General features: G+C 38.2%; 1 protein-coding gene across 6 annotated transcripts in view; it reads left to right on the plus strand.

Moving 5' to 3' along the window:
* Positions 1 to 19,805, plus strand: part of LOC131691970 (acetyl-CoA carboxylase) — a 54,711-nt gene that overhangs the window by 21,072 nt on the left and 13,834 nt on the right. For 5 of the 6 annotated variants that reach the window (XM_058978777.1, XM_058978776.1, XM_058978780.1 and 2 more), the window contains exon 3: positions 17,755 to 17,872. In XM_058978777.1, the coding sequence (XP_058834760.1) occupies positions 17,755 to 17,872 (118 nt within the window). Of the gene's footprint in view, positions 1 to 4,639; positions 4,769 to 7,301; positions 7,846 to 17,754; positions 17,873 to 19,805 lie in introns of those variants that run through there. The other variant, XM_058978778.1, reaches the window with a different exon arrangement.

Here is a 19,805-nt window from a genome sequence, read left to right on the forward strand (position 1 = left end):
TGCGTAACATAATGTGGTAGCATTGGTTCAAACTGTATTGTTCTGATCAGATGTTCATGATAAAATTAGTCCTGTAATGGTTGAAGATTTCGAAAAGAGAAGTTCTGATCCGAGCAAAACAGTTCAAATCTCTGTACGTTACCACATTAAGTTGACCAAAATTACTTCAATATTTCGAGATTCTGCAGGTTAACATTAAATTACTCTCCAACACGTATTAATCTGCATGAGATACTAACAACCGTTCTCGGTATGCTCGAAAATCCTAGGGATAACTGAAAGTGATTGTTGTATAATAAGACTTATCATACTTTAACATTATTTCATAAATATATTCAATCAAGAATGTTATATCGGATATAACATCATTTCTGTTTTCAATTTCTCATTTGTAGTTGATCTTACATAATTCCATAAATGTCTCAATAACTTACTCAGAATATCATGATAAATTTCAAATACGAACAAGTTTGTAAGATAAAGAAAAAAGTTGCCATATTTCACATCAAGATCTGGTTTATTCGGTTGATAACTTCAAACATGAATCTCGGATTAAGATCCTCTAACGTAAAAATGGCCTAACAAGTTCTCTTTCAAAAATAGACGACCTTGATGAATTTGAAGTGTAAAAAGCGTTTAAAGATTAATGATTTTTTATTGAAATATATTTCCAAGAGTTGAAACATTTTAAGCGAATTTTTCGAAGCATAATCTGTCCGTCCAATTTTTATTACCGGTCGCTAAAATATCTACATTTACAGTCAAATTATGATGCGAGGTACAATCATACTCTTTTAAGATGACAAACATGAGTACTAGGGTAACAGTGCTCTAATTCATCTTACCACCTCTATTCATCCCACCCATTTGAACACATTATTGAGAACAGTATCTGGTATCTCTATTCAACGCATTAGCTTAAATGGTAGGATGGATAAGGGTGCGTTGTGCTCGACTTTTCACTTCGCTTAAATGCGAGTGTTTTTGTAATTTCCAGGCCAGATTTTTTATTGTAGACGGTGCCCGTGGTTGAGTGGTAAACGTGACCGCCACTCATTCCAGTTGGCCTGGGTTCAACTCCAGCCGAGGTCGTTGAGATTTTTCTAAGGTGAAAAAATCTGTAGTCACATCTTCCTTCGGAAGATAAGTAAAACTGTTGGTCCCCGGTCCATGAGTTGATGGATCGATATCTAGTCCAGATGGAGTGGAGTCACCTCTCTGGCGTCGGTAAAGAAGAAGTAGAATCCAACTACTATACTTACTAATAAATATCCTCCTCCCGTGATACTTGTGGAGTGCGCAGTAGTATATACGGCCTCTAGCAAAAAGCAAGTATCGGACTAACCATTCCTTCCCTTTCCTGCCGCGATCTACGTTCGGGCCTGGCCGGCGCCGGTATTGATCCAACTTTAGGATTACCAGGAGTTGCACATTGAAAGATTTTTTATTTATTTTTTTATTTTTTTTTTTTTTATTTCAATTATAGAGGTTTTAACCTTAAGGTCATTCGCCTCTTCGGGTTAGAAAAATCTCTTAGGAAAAATTTCTAACCCTATGTGCGGGGTCGGGACTCGAACCCAGGTGCGCTGCGTACAAGGCAATCGATTTACCAATACGCTACGCCCACTCCCCGACATTGAAAGATGTTTCGCTACTCCCAAGCATAATTATCTACTTATTCCCTGTGCAACTTCAGCTAGTCCAGATCGGAGTAACGGAGTAGCAGCCCAGGGGTGGTCGCACAAGCTCAAGCTCCAGGCCAGATTTTTTATTGCATTACCCTAGCAACAATTGTGGTTTTATGATAGTTTTATAGCCATTGATAAAACTTAGATTGCACTTGTAGCGTGCTATAAAACTTCAATTGTTAATTGGGTACTTCTTAGGAACGAAGCAAATATGCTGAAACCTATTTAAGCGCGATCCAGTGACATTTAACCGGATTTCTCAACGAAATAGTATGATATCCTGACTATAAGATGAATACGGGCTCGTCTATCCTACATGCAACACAATACAATATTGTGTCAATAGATTCAGCGTTTTTTCAAAGAACTCCTTGTCGATTTGTAATGTACTACAATTCTGGTCTGTTTTCGCTATTAAGGCCAATTTATGGGTTACGGTTACTGGTTATTGAGTATAATTACCCAGAAAATTCCCACATTACCAGCTACTACCATGATATTAAGATGATGCAAAACTGAGTGTAAATAATCTGAATTTGCAAATCTAGATCACTAATGAACAATCAAATTCGCTTTGACCACACAGGCCATCTACGATTGTTCTTGATGTCCCATAGATAGTTGCATTAATGTCACACCGATTTCTTACAGAATTATTGCCTGATTTTCACAAGCTTGGTTTCAAATAAAAGCTACTACACTACTGTTGACTGAAATTGAATTTCATTCCGTTCTGAATTTATTTATTTTTTCGAGTTACAGTTTGCGTAACGCGGTCATATATCCCATATGAACCGGTATCATCGTAATACCTAAAAAGGTATTAAAATTGACAACGAATTAGTAAGATGTAATTTAGATATATTACCCATAAACAACAATTTCGGAGGTGGGGGGCAGTCATAGCGTAGTTGGTAAATCGATTGCCTTGTACGTAGCTCACCTGCGTTCAAATCCCAACCCGCACATAGGGTTAGAGATTTTTCTTAAGAGATTTTTTAACCTGAAGAGGCGAATGACAGTAAACCTCTATAATCAAAATAAAAAAAATATTTCGGAGGTCCCAGGGGAAATGGACATGTTCCCATTCCTAGGAGATGGCTGAGCCGAATGGCATAAATTTAGTTCCAAACTTTCAAGCGAAAGAGATACTATCTTCATAGACTATTGTCGAATAGCTCACGTCGAATTTGTGGTTCAGGAAATATAGGCTGATTTGCTTAATCGCATATAAAATTCCCATATAAGCCGGTACTTATTTTTTTCAAAAGCCTCAACAAGCCATTGGTGACAAGGTACCATAAAAGTGGGGACAGCACACCATCCTGAGGACATTCATAGATACTCAGTTTCCTAATCTCTATTGGTCTTGACAATGAGCAGAGATTTCGGTTGCTAAGCATTGCGGATATTCAGTTGGAATGGATTCGAAAGACACATTATCAAAAGTCCCTTCAAGGTTAAGGAAAATTCCTAAATTTGATTGCTTTTGCGAAAAAGATTTTTCGGTACTGTAGACATAACTGTGTAACAGGATGATAGTAGACTTCCACCGCTATAATGCATGTTCCATTGTATGAAGCGGGTGCTCACCTAAGTTAACATCCCGAATATAGGAAGGAGGTCAGACTGGTCGGTCTAAATCTCTTTGCTCTCTCATAAGTAACGCGGCCACCTTTGGGAATGAATTTTACAATTATTTTCCGACAATCCAAGGAATGTATTCTATTGCAAAGCTACAAGTAAGCACATTTTTTAAAAAATGTTTGAAATGTTCACGCAGTGGCGTCATTCAGAGGATGGAAGGGTATTTCTGTAAGCTTTGCGGGTCACTTAAGTACCTGGGATCCGTGTCACCGTCCATGATTCAAAGCTCTTCTACACAAGTTTTTGAGTCTAGCAAGTTTGTCATTCTATCACGGGGTTCCTCTAGAAGCACACATAACTCGAAGACTCTTAGTATGCTTTTACTATAAGTGAGTTTGTTTTATCCACGGCCTCATTCAAGTCACTTCGAGATTCAATCGTTGCAGAATAGTTATGGAACCTAGCTGACAGGGCCTCTTCGTAGAGGTCCCTGTTTAATGATTTGGGATTACGACGCGCTAGTTATATGATCTGTTCAGATAAAGTAAAGTAAAAATGCTTTACACACTGATCAAGTTGTTCTTAATTTCCACTGAAGTCATGAAATCTGTTAGTTTTGGTCCTCTGGACTCACGTCTGACTTACTTTTTGCATAAATTGTCTCAATAATGAAGTAGCCGGCTGTGACAACACATGTTACTTCCTACTACAATGGATTCGGGAAATTGATAACATATATAGTTAATAGGGAGAGTCAGTGAGCTTACCTGGATAATGGTCGCAGTGTCAAAGTTTCCTCTACCAGCAAATCGAAACGAATATGGCTTCCCGACAGAATTATTATTCATTAGACGAAAGTAACAGAACAAATATGTAAATGTAACATAAATTGTGGAATAACATCACAGGTTTTATAAATAAACATAATAAAGTTTTTAAATCCAAGCAAATTGTTTTAATAAAACTCATTAGCTAGCTGAACGCGCAATGTAAATAAAATATATAAGGGCTTTGTTTTGTATAGAGATATTACAACACACGTGTTTGCTCAACCTCGAATAAGCATACATGTTTCTCACATATCTCAGATTTGCTCAAGTGTTTGGGGTTCTCTCTTAGTTTTCAAATCGTATTCCAGTTTCTAGGGGACGTAGATCGCATGACTTGACTCGATAGTGTCGCTAGTGTGCTACCTTGTCCCATAACTAGGAAATATTCAACTGTAAACCATATATAACTCAATGGAATTGAACAAGATACTACTACTGAAACCGCAGTGGATACAAAACAAGCGAACAGGTTTCTCTCCAAGGCACCTCCGATCATTGCGCGGGGTCTGCTGAGCGAAAAGAAGGCGCAAAAGCTTGCCCTGCCTGATTTGTATTGGTTGTTTCGTACCCATCTTGGTCAGTTTCAATTGATACGTGGCGGACTTCGGTAGTGCGATTGTTCGTAGTGGAAGTTATAACAATGGTGCTAAATAAGTGCCCGTGGTACGTTTAGTAAAACATCACCAAAATCATTCACTTTATGTTATAACGGACAGCATCCTGTTTGAAGGAACGCGAGGATCAATTCCGTAATTGAAGAAATGTGCGCTTTATTTGTTAAGTGTGTTAATTTGTGGAATCTGACCAATAGTCGTCAAGTGCAAGACCGAATGTGGCGTGTTGATCTGTGATCATAACTAGTGAACAGATATATGGAGTTACAGAGTCTGTTATATAAGCCACTTTTAGTTCAGTTAGCGAATCCGCGAGGTACGATACGTAACAAACTTGTTCACTGATTTAAATCCCACATCGAAAGTGCGCAAAACCATCCATCGAATCAACCTGTGAGAATGGTTATTCGACTCTGTAATGCCCATAATTGCAAGAGAAAGTGTCTTTCCTTTTCATATTAAACCAGTTTTATGTGCTTGCTGCCAGCTACCGTGCGTGTGTTTGATCGAAATGGATGCACTAAACCAAGGGTGCAAAGTTCGGAACTTTGCTTATTGTGCATTTTCAGGGCCACCCATATATACCAAACATCGACAAAACTGGTCACAAGAAAGTTGTCAATTGGACTGGTTTGGGTCGTATAACCACTTGTTGCGGCAGGTGGAGGTCGTTGGCGGATATCAAACGTGTTTTGGATGTTTTGTGTGCTATTTAAATGTTTATATTGGTCATTGATGAATCAGAGGCGACATTGAAATTCCACGATGGTTGACACACTGTCGTCAAATTCCGTGATTATCATACTAGTTTTGCTTGGGATTCATCTTTGGTAGCATTCACTGACATTCTTAATCTTTAAGTTGGTGAAAATAATGTTGGTAGTTGCATGTTTCTAATACGAAATTTTCGCCAAAAAAAGTTGAAAGTCTTAACATAGTACACGAAAGTAGATTACTCTGAACATTTGATTCTTTATCCAACGTTCACGTCAATTTACAATCGAAAAATCTTAAAAAAATATATAGGATCAACTAGGAATTAGATTGGGCAAATTTTTACGAACATAGTTCATTTTTTGAAAGGAATATTTTCAAATACATATACCAATATTTGAGTTCAGTGTCTTATAACAGCTAGACCAGAGTGCATTGCTATCGTTTTATTTTTATTTGTGTAATTTTATGATTACACGTGTAGGCGGAGTACAAAACTGTGAGGTATACCTTAACTGACCAACTCACACGTTTTTGTTTTCGTACACCAAGTTCAGGTATACATACTGCATAGTGTTCAGAAAAATCTCCATATTTAATCGTATTAGAAAATTTAACCAATGGCCAGTTCTCTCTTTATTCCATTCCATTTGTTGGTTTATATCCAAATTTGGTCACCTATCTAAAAGCGAACATAAACACTTTTTCTTACCACCATTGATACCTAGACCTTTTATTAGCACATAATCATACTGAATTTCTGTTCCTTTCTTAGACTGTTATCCTAAAAGATAAAAAGGAATTGAACCGACCATTATCAAAGATCGCAAATGATTTACACTTGAATAATAATCTCTGATATTAACCTTCACGGTGTTGTTGAAATACCTACGTTGAAAAAAACGCTATTTACTTAGTGAAGCTATTGTAACTACTATGGCTAATTGACATATTTTCGATCCAATAGAATCTATCTGCACCTTATGAACTATTGGCTATGCTTATTTCATATATCGCATAATTTTTAAATTATCTGCAAAACCTGTGCTATGTCGATATAGCAATTTATGCGCCCATTAAGTAATTTGCTACAAACAAGCTTCTGTTAGCTCATCACTGCTGATACTTCAGAAAACTTATTGTCATCATTAAATTTTGTTAACTGTCAGCAATACATGATGACTCGAAACACCAACACCAGCTTCCAACTGAATGACGATGCAAATAGTGTGGTTCAACCGCAAGCATACAGCATGAATTCAATTATACTGTGATTACGATGACGGAGCTAGTTTGCTGGCGTCATAAAACAGTATCCCCTCTCCCTCTGGCCGTCCGCAGCTCCAATGAACAACATTCATTGAGCACACGAGTACCATCATGGTCATCAACAATGACTGAGCGGGTCTCGCAATCATGAGCCGGGCTCTACAGACGAGCAAAAAACCTTCGGGATCATCCGATTCGCATACGTGTGGAACAACAAACACGTACACGTGTACTCTGACTGGCGTCGCGGCGGCTATACGCGTGTTCGCTTATCGGCATGCCATGTGCTTCCATTCGCAACTAGCGAATGCTTGGCGAACGAGAGAAACTTGCCTCCACCGAACGATGACCAATGCTGGGGTTCTCTCTGCTCAGCGAGTATGATACCAGCTTATTATCTCCGCCAATGATTACGATATTTGCGATGATGACTGTTGCACATTCAGGTTTTCTCAGTGCGAATTGGATATCACGATTCAATTGTAGTTTTGCCATCAACCGAACCGGAGTTGCTTATCAGAATTGAGTTGCTATTCGATAGGACGGTTTCATATGAATCCGGCCATTTGTATTCGTTTTAATGATTTGGATAAAAATAGTGATTCATCCTTGCACATCTGGTGGAAAAAGTGCTAGCGAAAAATAATTTCGAGTGCTAAACAAACAAAAAGCGAAAAAAGAAGCAAAATCGGCTGACAGTGAGAATTGCATTCCTCAGTGTATGTCTCAGTGGTCTTCGGTGAAGACAGAATTACGACTAAACGGTAGTGTGTAGTGCTCCAAAATCGTTGTGATAGAGTTGCTCCTGCTTGGTGCCTGCGTGCTGGTAGTGCTAGTAGTATCTAGAAGCATGCTAAAAAGACGCGCAAGTAAGAGGTTTGTTTTGGCCGAAAGTGGAGAAGAATCCTGCTGGGACACTACTATGGACAATGACGGCACAGGCGGGCCGACTCTGCCGCCACCGGTCATTAATCTAGAAACGGCGGTGCCTAGCGAAAGCACCAGCGCTAGCAGTAGTGTCAGTGAGGATTGTCCAGCACCCGGCAGTATCAATGGCAGCGAAACCGGTACTACTGCTAGTAATGCCGCGCTGAAGGTGCCCGCGCTTGCCTACGTGAAGATTACGGAAAGCGGACGATTGAAGTAAGGATATGACTTTGAATGGGGTTTGTTGTACGTAGAATGAAAACTAGTTTGTTGGAAATCATTCATTTATGTAAAAATATTTATGCGGTTGGTGGTAGAACCGTAACCGCCATTTGTATATTTGATGTATACTCAACGTTTGTGTTTCAGTGCGTTCTAATTTTACATTTTAGTATTATCGAATTATTCGAATAAACAAAGAAAGAGTAGGTCAACAGTAGGGTGGCAATTTCTTTGAGATGTTGGAATTTCGTCGGTCATAAAATCAATCAAGAAATAAGTGCATTTTTTCGTATGTCATTTTCCAATAAAGGAATATTATAACTTTTCAAAATAATCGTGAAGTTTTGAAACCGGTGAAGCTTGAGCACATGATGAAAGGTTCAAAAAATTAAGTCTAACGTTTGAAGAAAGCTATTTAAAAACAAATCTGCGCACTATTTTTTTTAATTAAAAAACTTTGCACCATGTGCTCAAACTCCGCCAAGTTTAAAAAAAATTCGGGCTTTTTGAAAAGTTTTGAAAAAGAAAAAAATGCATACGTTTATTTTACTAAAAACATAAAAAATACACCATATTCTTTAAATTCCCAAATTTCAATTTAGATTACCCCAATTCAGCGTAAATCTTAAGCAAAACTGATAAACTGATAAACTACTTTTCAAATCACCTAGTATAGATTGTCTCAACAAATTCAATACAAAATACTGTATGAAAAGTGTTGTGTACCCTCAAAATCTTGATTTATAGCAAAGAAAACTATTTTTCGAAACTTTCGCCACTAAATTTCTACGCAGTCATTTTTCAACTGATTTTAAATTTTTTGAAAGTTCTGGGAAGAAGAAGAAATGATCTTTTCAACGGTATGCTATGTTATGTTTTTTTTGTTTAAATTACTTTGCGGTTTATGGGTAATAATACAGTGGAGACCCTTTTTATCAGCCCCTTAGTGAATTTTAGACTGATACAACGGGGCCACTAACAAAATCGGGACATATATTTTTCTCTTCATAAACAGAATCTCTTATAATATTCTTGCGTAGTCCCTAGATATAGCTTCATAACCCTGTCTGATTATTTAGTTTAAATTTCCCTTAAGGCGTCTGACAGCAAAATCCAAAAAATTAAATATTATTTTTGCATATTTTTTTTTAAGCTGAAAAAAATCGGGGGCTGATAAAATAGGGGCTTATAAAATTGGGGGCTGATAAAATAGGGTCTTCACTGTATGTCAGTTTCTAATTGGGAAAGAAAATAATAATTATGACAATTTTCGACTGATTTTGATAACAAATAACTTTTCGGATGCGGATTTCAATGTTTTCTTAGAATTTTCATTAGAACAAAGATACTTCTTAATAAAAATGTTGAGCATTTTTCATATTTTTCATATAAGGGTTATTTTCATATTGTTGCCCCAAATTAAATCGCTAAGTATTTTTAATAAAAGAATATAATAGCATATGGTTGAAAAGGTTATTTTCTTCTTTTTTCCAGAATACTCAAACAAATAAAAATTGATGAAAAATGACCCGCGTAGAAAAATTTTTAGTGCCGAATGTCCCAAAAAATTGTTTTTTTTTGTTGCTTTCGAGGGTATAATAAATAGATCAAACGTGATTTTGTGTTGTATTCGACCAGACTTACAACCTCAAACAGATCCCTTGAAAAGTACATTTATTTTTTTTATTTTGTAGCATCACGTTGGTTGAAGTGGGAAAGTTCTTTCTTTCAGATCGTAAACTTTTAGAGATACCGAATTTATTTTGAATTATTTGTCGAAAAAGGTCATTACCAAATCACAGTACAATGAAAACCCGAGTTTATCAGCCCTCATCCTGTCCTCGATTTCGTCTACCTAAGATTTTGTCAGCTTTTTGATTCGATTTTATCAGCGATTGTTTGAAAATCTGTCTGATAACCTCCAGCAGACGAACCAAAACAAATTTGGGTAAATCTTTTCTAACGCATATTTTTCCTAGCTTATAGATGCAAACATAATCTATACTAAAATACTAAATAATAAGAAAGGGTTATGCAGTTGGAAGAATATAATAACAGCTTCGGTTTATGAACGAGAAAAAAAACTATGTCCCAAATTTGTCAGTGTCTCCATTTTGTCAGCCAAATATACACCATAGGGCTGATAAACGGGGCATCACACAAACGAAAGTGATATATTATTTTCCAATATCTAGTAATAAGACTGATTCACAGTATGTTTCTGTCAAAAATAAGCGATTACTTGTTTTACGACAGTTGTTCTTCTGCAGCTTTGGAGATAGGTTCTCGGAAGGGCTTCCCGTCAGAATCGCACACTACAATTGCAGACGAGACAAGCAATGGCGGCCACTAAAACACTGCTTTAGGCCAATTGCAGCCGGCTGTAATTTTGAATGTGATATTCATTGTATACGTGATCGCGTGTGCGTTTATATGCCGCGTGTACTACCTAATCCTAGCAGATTATATTTTATGGCCGTGTGCCTTTCGCATATTCGCGTGAGTTCTTGGATGTTCGCGCGAGGACCGTGAATCTGATATTGAATTTTCAGTGTACGGTTCAGATGATAGAAGGAAGTGAGTTCTTCCGTATCACCAGAGTTCCCGGTCATGTCGCCATTGAACGTATTTTCTAGTGGGTATGAGCGTTATTTTTTAATTGGTCCAACTGAATGTATGGACCTATGTTGCTAGGATGGAGGGTAATGATTTCCGGACGTGACCGATTCATGATCGCGCGAACACGGACATTTGCAGGTCGCGTTTGAGACCGCGTTTAAAACTTCGTAAGTACTAAAACGTTCACCACATTACCGGAGTTTGCGCGATCGCGAACGTAGTTGTGCGTGGTTGATCGTGAAGGGCTTAAGCGTTCGTATGCTAACGTGTTTGTCACGTGTGCTCGTATGACTTCGCGTGTATAAATTCGATTTGTAATTGTGTGGCCATTCACATATTCGCGTGCATTCTTGGATGTTCACGCGGACCGTCATTTTGATATTTAGTTTTCGGCTGTGTGAACTGTATTCAGACTTTAACAGGAAGTGAGTTACCCCATGTCACTTGAGTTCCCGGTCATGTCACCATATAACGTATTGTCCAGTGGATATGAGAGCTTTATTTTTTAATTGGTCCAATCGAAGGCATGCACCCAGACTGCTGGTACCGAGATTTCCGGAAAAGACGGATTCATGATCGCGTGAACACAGGAGTCTGTAGGTTCACGCTTGAGACCACATTTGAAAATTTGTAAGTGCTGAGACCTTTACCTTACCACCGGGATGTTATCATGTTTGCGAGATCGCGGGTGTGGGTTGCGTGGATGATCGCAAAGGGCTCAAACATTTGTATGTTAACGTGTTTGCGGCGTGTATGTGACGACCGTATGCCCATATGCGCTATTCGCGTGTTTTTAGATGATTGTGAATTTGATACTTAATTTTCAGTGTACGGGTTCAGATGCTAGAACAGAGTGAGTTCTCCCATATCACTAGAGTTCCCGGTCATGTCGCTAAGAAACGCGTTGCTTAGTTGATATGAGCGTCATTTTTTGTTTGGTCCACCTGAAGGCATTGGACCTATGCTACTAGGGCCGAGCCGCGAGGACCGTGAATCTAATACCTGATTTTTAGGGTACGGCTCAGATGCTAGAAGAGCTTGAGTTCTCCCATTTCACTAGAGTTTCCGGTCATGTCGCCATGTGTTGTCTAGTTTATATGAGCGTCATTTTTTTATTGGTCCAATAGAAGGCATGAGACTATGCTGCTAGGATCGAGGGTAGAAGCTTTCGGATTAGACCGATTTATGATCGCGCGATCGGTGGGTTAACGCTTGAGACCGCTTTCACAAATTTATATGTGTTAAGACATTCACTTAATTACCGGAGTGTTTTAATGTTGGCAAGATCGCGGACGTAAGTATGTGTGGATGATTACAATTGCATGTTTGCGTTTGTGGCTTGTGTTATCGCGAACGTCACGAGCGTACGTTTGGAATGGGAGAGTTTGTGAATGTATATGAGAGAATATGTAATGTATTGTGTTAGTGAGTATTAGTATGAATCTGATTTAAGTTATAGTCATAAAAGGAAAAATAAGTCAAACAAAGATAGATGGAGGTAGAACACAAATATAGATTATTTTAGTATACATGAATAATGTTAAGTCAGAGTAAATTAATCTATAAAATAGCGAATATAGATTATCTATACTATTGAGCAAATTGAAATATATTAGCTACAGAAAGAAACAGATATTACATGCATCTAAACAACTTTTAGGTGTTTGGTGATGCGGTTCGCGCGGATAAAATTTCTTAAAAAACTAATTGTTTCAGTTTATTATGTTGAGCGACTTGAGCATTAACTAGTGACTAAACAGTGTGTTCAAGAAAGAGGTTCCATCCATAAGAGATTGTCGTCCCTGTTTCTGAAAACAGCGAATCCGATTCGTTATAGACGAGTGTTACCATCTTCACAAGCCAGAGCGACAGTTCGAGCGAGTTCAGAGATAAAAACACCCATCTTCAGTCTAATCATCTCTTATAGATGACAGTCCATTAATCTGAATTGAATGAATCGATCACTATGCCCAAGATCAACAGCTGAACCAATATTCCCATTCGAAAGTAGAAACATCCATATTAGCTGTCCGTCCAAAAACTCGATCTAATGATGGCTCATAGTCATGAGATTCAAAGACCAAAGAACCAGCACTCGCTTGGATCTCCCACTCTTATCTTCCACCCAAGAGTACGTGCCCTTAGGCTCATCACCGAAGCCCAGGGTGGCCCTAAACCCACATTGTACATTATTGCGACCGTGGCATAAGTGGGTAATAAAGGCCGCCAAGTTAAGTACTAAATTTGTACACAATGTAGAACAAAATAATCGTATCCCAAGTTTCCATGCGATATAAACACTGTAATATTGTTTTGATGGAAAAGCTCCCGGTCTACATCAAGGTACAGTATCATGCCGAGAAGGGATGCATGAAGCACAGCACGAGAGCCTAACACGACCTGAGCGGCCGCTTTGAACGAACCAAAAGCAAGCATTTTCACTCACACTAACGCGTTGTATGTTTTCTACTTTGGTATAGCTGAGCTATAGCTCGGTGCAGCTATATCGCTCATCAGTGCTCGTGCTACTTGCTAGCTCAATGAATTTAGCTCTGACACATTATGAGCCAGTGCATAGGAATAGCAGACGGTGCAGCACAGTTCTTGTACATGCCTGATGCCAAGGACAGTTCGTCAACGCATCACACAGTGTTGACATGACTTAGTTCTAAGATTTGGGTTCGGCACACGATCACTAGCTTGAATCATGATTTGTCCGAGCTGAGTGTAGCCTGACTATCGGAGCCGAAATTTATAACTTGGAATACAGTACAGTATCTATCTAGCGAGTGAGACTGTTCCAGTCTTATTTCACGACAGTAGACACTAGCACCAGCACGTTCCTCCATCAGAGAGCCGTCGGTGTAACAAGTCACTTGCGTTTGTTGTTGTCTCTCCATTTAGCCTCCACCACTCCTCTCTAGAGGGAATCTTCACATGGATTATTCCGTAACAAATTGTGAGCACAGTTGTGTATGACTGGTAGCAAGATCAATAAGATTACTGTTCCAAGGACCAGTAATCTGCAGTATGTATTCACACTATAGTACTTCTTGTTTAAGGTGTATGTGTAATGGTTTGATATTTAGAAGGGCCTCAAAGGCAGCAGTCGGAATTGTGGCGCCATTCTTTGCAGATGTTTTAGCTTTGACTGGACCGTCAACACATCTCCCCTCTGTCACCACACAAGACATTCGTATGACAGTATTGGACGAATAATTCTCGTGTAAATTCAATAGATGTATTTGGGTTTAAGACTCCAGGTCTTTCCAAAAGTTCGTCTGTTCTGCTCGAAGGCCATACACGCTTTCTTGACTCTGAAGTCAATTTTAGGAGTTTGGAATCCAATATAACACCAACGTATTTGACTGAATCTGCACAGTAGCACAAAATCAAAAAATTGTAAGGGACGACTTGTCGACACCACTGTTCGCCAGCTCTTAATGCTTGTTGCATTAAACCAAATATTGTTTTGAAGCAAAGTCCAGTACACTCAGGTTTTTTTTACGCGGGGGATACAGACCGCGTAAATGAAAACCGCGTACATTTCAAAATCCGCGTAAATGAAAACCGCGTAAATTTCAAAATCCGCGTAAATGAAAACCGCGTAAATGAAAACCGCGTAAATTTCAAAATCCGCGTAAATGAAAATCGCGTAAATTCAAAAATCCGCGTGAAAAACCGCGCAAAAAAAACCGCGTAAAAAAAACTGAGTGTACTTAGTATTTGGTAATCGTCAGAAAACCCATAGGTTGGACATCCCAGCTCATTGAGTTTCCTCAACAAGTCGGCAACCAGATTCCATAACCACCCTGAGGACATCTCTGCCTGTCTCAGTGACAAGCAAAGAATGCGATTACTAAGCATTGCGTTTATCCAACCGAGATACTGGCAGATACTCAATGATCGCGCGTCGCTTCCAGATTAGACTGAAAGGACACATTTCCAAAAGTACCCTCAGTATCTAAGAATACACACTTCAGCCGTCTCCATAGCTTGAGTGCTCCCCTTTGCGAATAAATCTAACAGTTATTTCTCGCCATGCTTTTACGTATGGAGTTCACAATATGAAATTATAACTGCTAGATTTGAATGATTCTTGAAGGTGAAACACACTTAACGCTCTAAGTGCATGTATGGATAAACTTAAATTTTGAAGGAAATATGCTGTCTATAAATGGTTATAATCCATCATTTGTGGATAAACGGTTCCAGAACATTCTGCATTGGCTTGATTAGTTGAAAAGAAGGCTCGATTTCAGTATATCTCTCATCAAATAAAATTTCATCGCTTACGGTACACACAAATAGTGTTTAAAATTTTGAACTAGCATAAGCCTGGTTCCTTTGTTAAGCACAATAGTTCTAAAGATACGAAGGCGAAACGCAAAATTAGGTATTGTTATATTTTGTGCCATTCTAGCATGTAGTGGTTTTAAAGTATTTTTTTTATTATAGAGCAATTTAGCATGAAAATATACCCTCGGGCCATATGCCAAAAAGACCAATACAAAAAGCTTTACAGAATAAAAAGACAGAACAGATCCTCAATAGTTTTCACGTATCTAGATTAAAACGGAAGTTGTCAACAAATGCTCAATTTTAGATACTTTGCCAATGTTCCCAAACCTCCAAGAGCGCCACAAGTTTTGATAGTCGAAAGTAATATCCTGTCCCACTATGCATGGCCCAGTATGTAAAAAATAATCTCAAAATTTGAAAGCAATCTATAAAGATTTGTAGTCGCTGCCTGCTCCTCACCCGATTTACGAACAGGTGTCCTGCGAAAAACACATTTCAAGTATTCAGTATCGAGTGACCGGGTGTAAACGACTGGAACGTGATTGTTTCTGACCACGATACCTTTTTCTTATTCTGGCGGTTCTGAGAAGCGTTATAAACCGACAAAAGAAATTTTTTTTTTTTTAAGTTGTGTATGTTTGCCTTACCCCTCATCACAGTGTAGTGTGAATTACAAGTAAAATACTATAACGAGTAAATATGTTAAAGTAATCACACGAATGTAACTGCTGTGAGTCATATGTGTAGGAATAAAGGTCGGCTGTCAAGTTCAACTACGTGATTTGTTTGGGGTATGAACATTACCATGATAGTTAACAGAGGTGTTTCACAAATATCAACTTCTAATTGCTATTCCAATATTCAATATCGTTTGTTTAATTCAAGCAATGCAAGTCGCCTGTAATTAACGAGTGTTGAGACAAGCTGTAATCATGCATATTTCTTTCAAGCCGTACTACATATATAGCTTTTAGACTAGAAAAACAAGATTAATAATTGTTTGTACCTAATGCGTTAAATCGAATTGTTTGTTTTCGCAAAATACATCTTCACCCAGCCTAAAATTTCTACTATGTAACATCTTAGAACATTACCAGACACAGCTTTTGGAAGGATAAAATTGGTGATGCAGTAAGGGAAGCGATTTCCGGATTGTTTACCCCTTAAAAGGTCGTCAGGGTACCCGGCTACCTACAAAACTAAAATATTCATAGTTGGGGCATGTTTGACCCAATTTGGATGTTCTGGATTCAGGAACTCATCCATTTTGGAGTTTGTGAAAACTAGGGTATTTCAAGATGCGTCCGTTGTTTTACTACTGATGCTCGTCATTTTAGTTTTAATCCTTGACATAGTTCAAAATCTTACTGATCAAGTTTATTCTTAAAGAAGAAATTTTTTCAATCGAGGATTTCATTGGTCACATTTAGAGCATACCCTCCGCGATTCATTGCACTTCAAAAGTTGTTTTACTCAAAAATGAGTAAATATTTCAGCACATTTGGTAACTCTAGTTAAAACGAACCATATAAATTGATCTGCTTTTTGCAAATGCAAAGCCGTGAATCCTACTACTTAGGAATTTCAATGAAATCTGTGGTACCAACTGATTGTACTAAATATTTGCAATAAAAAATCAAGGTTTTTTTGTTTTTATGCATCTGAATGCTATTGTTATTAGTGCCAATTAACTTCACCTTTCCCAACCTCGTACTTTAAGATTCGGGGTAACTGAAAGCCACCATTTTCACGAAAACAACAATTCTAGAGCTTTTATTCAAAACGACATATCTACAATGAGTGACTCTCTTTGTTTAGCTTCTCTTTCGATTTTCACGGCGTCACTATAGTACTTTTCACTTATTTTACAGTATAGATCGAAATATGGTGGTTTTGACTAGCATATTATGCAAAAGGTTAAGCGAAAAATGTTAAAGCGATCGAATTTTTAACAGAAGAGAAAGTAAACAATGAGAGTCACTCATTGTAGATATGTCGTTTTGAAAAAAGCCTCAAAAATTGACTTTATTGAAGGTGAGACCAAAGAGAAATGTGTGAATATGTGAGCGAAGAAGAGCAAATGAGTTATCAAATATTATTCATAAATTAATTTAAAATCACAAACAACCTTGTATTTCTAAAAAAACTTCAAACCACCTTGAATGATCTAACGCCTCTGTGCTCACACCAGACTTGCGTCACTTTTTTCATTAATTGTTCATAACTTTTTCGTGTGAACAACAGGGACTAATTGAGGGACAAAACAGCAACCGTTCCACCTGACCACATTTCCGAACCATCTCCAGCGCGGATTCGATGCCATCTCCACCGATCCACAGTGGCGTCAATCGTTGGCTGCAGTCGACTGAATCGCGATATTTTGCAGTCGGATGGTGAAACGTAAATACATGTATAAAAACCGATGGGTTTCACTGCAAGCAATTAAACAAAAAATATGGTTCATATGATGGGGTTCGCTGCCATATCTTCATGCAGAAACCGAAGGCATGCCGACACCAGATCTGCGATTCTTCGCGTAACGTACCATTTCGGTTGGCAGTGTTATGAACAAACTCGAACCATTAGCTTCGAATTGCTGCGGATTGGCTGGTTGGCCGCTTGTGTATAGTTCGTTTCCCCGGTGAGGTTCATGCAAAGTGAACGTCGGAAACATTGCATCAATTCAGTCAAGTGATTAGGGATAACGCCATTTGTTCGAATGAAGGACAAAATTGAAAAAAGTCGTAGGACTGGGTTCAAAGTTATAGACGCATTACTGTGCCGGAGTGGACCAAGACAAATTTTGATTACGGAAAAAGTCGAAAATTCAGTAGTTAATGCTGATAGCAGGTCCGATGCTGCAACACAGACGAGGTGGATTGAATTATCAGTTTGTGAAATATTTTCCATATCCATTGATAAAGTTTAAACATATGATTTTTGTGAGATTTTTAATAGATTTTATTTTCTGTGCGATTTCAGACCTAGTATGTCCCATGGCACCGGCCTTGGACTGGATAGAGGACACGAGCGTGACTTTGTACTGTCTACCACTGAAGAATTTGTGAAGAAATTCAACGGAACACGGGTGATCACCAAGGTGAGTCAACAATTAGTCGGATCTTAAATCGCTTTTTACGGAATTGCGTTCGTCGGCGTACCGTGAGGTCTTGGTTCCTTAAATTTGTTAATATTGGAAAACGTGTTGTGACTACAGTATGTGTGTTGATAATCGTTGTGTCAGGATAATAAACAACCGATCGTAATGATATGTGTTGCAGGAATCGTTTTATTTAGCAGTAACTTTTGTAAAATTTTTGGAGGATTTCTTCTCTACTTAACGCCGATTTGTAAAGTGATGAAGAAAATAACGGAAAATGGATCACCTTGAACAGTTGTTATAGTTCACATCCAATCAAGGTAGTTTCTTCGGTATAATGCGGTATAAATTGTGGAGCAAGTGTTCAGCGCCAATTACCACCGCAATAGAAACATGTGCACTCGCATGGCTCACAAATGTGCGAAGAAAAATAAAAATATGTCTGCTTCAAGGTCCAGAAAGATATATGTGCGATGTTTGGGTGGGAAGTGGTATGGAACAAATCTATTATCGATATTTGTGATGAGGTCTTTGAACAACTGCGCATTATTTATTTAACTTAATTCAAAAGCCAGCAAATAACTTGGTTACTATAATAGTTAGGAATTTTGCGTTTCGACATGGTACATTTTTTATTATTTTGATAAAATACTATGTAAAAGTGCATTTCAATAATATACACATCACGCAACGGTAGACAGGACACAGCATTTTTGTTCTTACAAAGACCTCTTATCCATCGGTTTCTAGCTCGATGTTGCCCATCTCCAGGATGATGTCCGACTGATTACTTAAGTAGCCCACTAACACTTGCATACCGCGTGTCGAGAAGAGATGTAAAAAAATACTGAATTTTCAGTTTTGCCAAGTAGGAGAGGGGCGACGATGTTAGCGCATCGTCGTCGTTCATTAAAGGATGTTCGGCATGCGATATGTGCGTAGGTTCCCTTGCGTTCAGGTGTGAAATTTTCCTTACGCTTTTCATGATTTTAGTGCTATCCCAGTCTATGGTGTGAATGTGGGCTGTACTATCACACTGGAGTTTTTGGCTCTTTCGTTATCTACAGCATATGTGTGCACCCAAACTTTCAATTTTCGACGGATTTCGCCAATAGGCCCAGCGTGACAGTCTTTACAAGGGATATGGTAAATTCCCGATTTTTGATCGACCGGAATCATGTTCTTGAGGTTACACAAAGGGTCTTTGAATCAAAATATCAACAACAAAAATCCTACGTACGTCGCTTGCTATTGAAATAAGGAATCTGGAAAACCTTAGTTTTTGGCTCTAGGCCAAAGATTACGAGAGATAGATTTCTTGAGAAAATTAATTTGTGTTTTTAAATAAATAAATCCCATTTAACAAGATCTCAATTCACCTCTTTATTGCGTCAAGAAAAATTCTCGTAATATGCCTATTTTTGTGCTCTATAGTGGTGTAACCCCTTAACCCATTCCCCGCGAATGATGCCATATTACATCACCAGACATGACTTGTAGAATTTTATCGTAATGGCTTCCTTGAACATATTCGTACTGATTCTTGTACTTAATGAATAGAGCATAGATCAAACTGTTTTTTGACGTATAATACACCACAGTTCGATCAATTATCATGTCGTAATCACAAAAGTGCTGATAAAAAAAAAACTAAGCTTTTTTCGTTTGTCTCTCGCGATGAATGTGTTAAGAATTTCTTATGTATATTGTTAACAGAAACATTAATATAAACAAATTATTTAAAGATCTGGCTAAAATGGGATAATATCCTGTTTTCGATACATAGGTAAACACCGTTTTCGGGTGCATTCGTTTCGGTAATCCATCAATGTTTATTGCGAAGAACGATAAATTTTTAATGCCACATGAACGTATCGCTTGCCATACCAACACTTGTTTTTTATCGAACTGACATTAAATTTAACACAGGTCT

The sequence above is a fragment of the Topomyia yanbarensis genome, chromosome 3, assembly GCF_030247195.1.
Source record: "Topomyia yanbarensis strain Yona2022 chromosome 3, ASM3024719v1, whole genome shotgun sequence".
In the NCBI taxonomy this organism is placed as follows: Eukaryota; Metazoa; Arthropoda; class Insecta; order Diptera; family Culicidae; genus Topomyia; species Topomyia yanbarensis.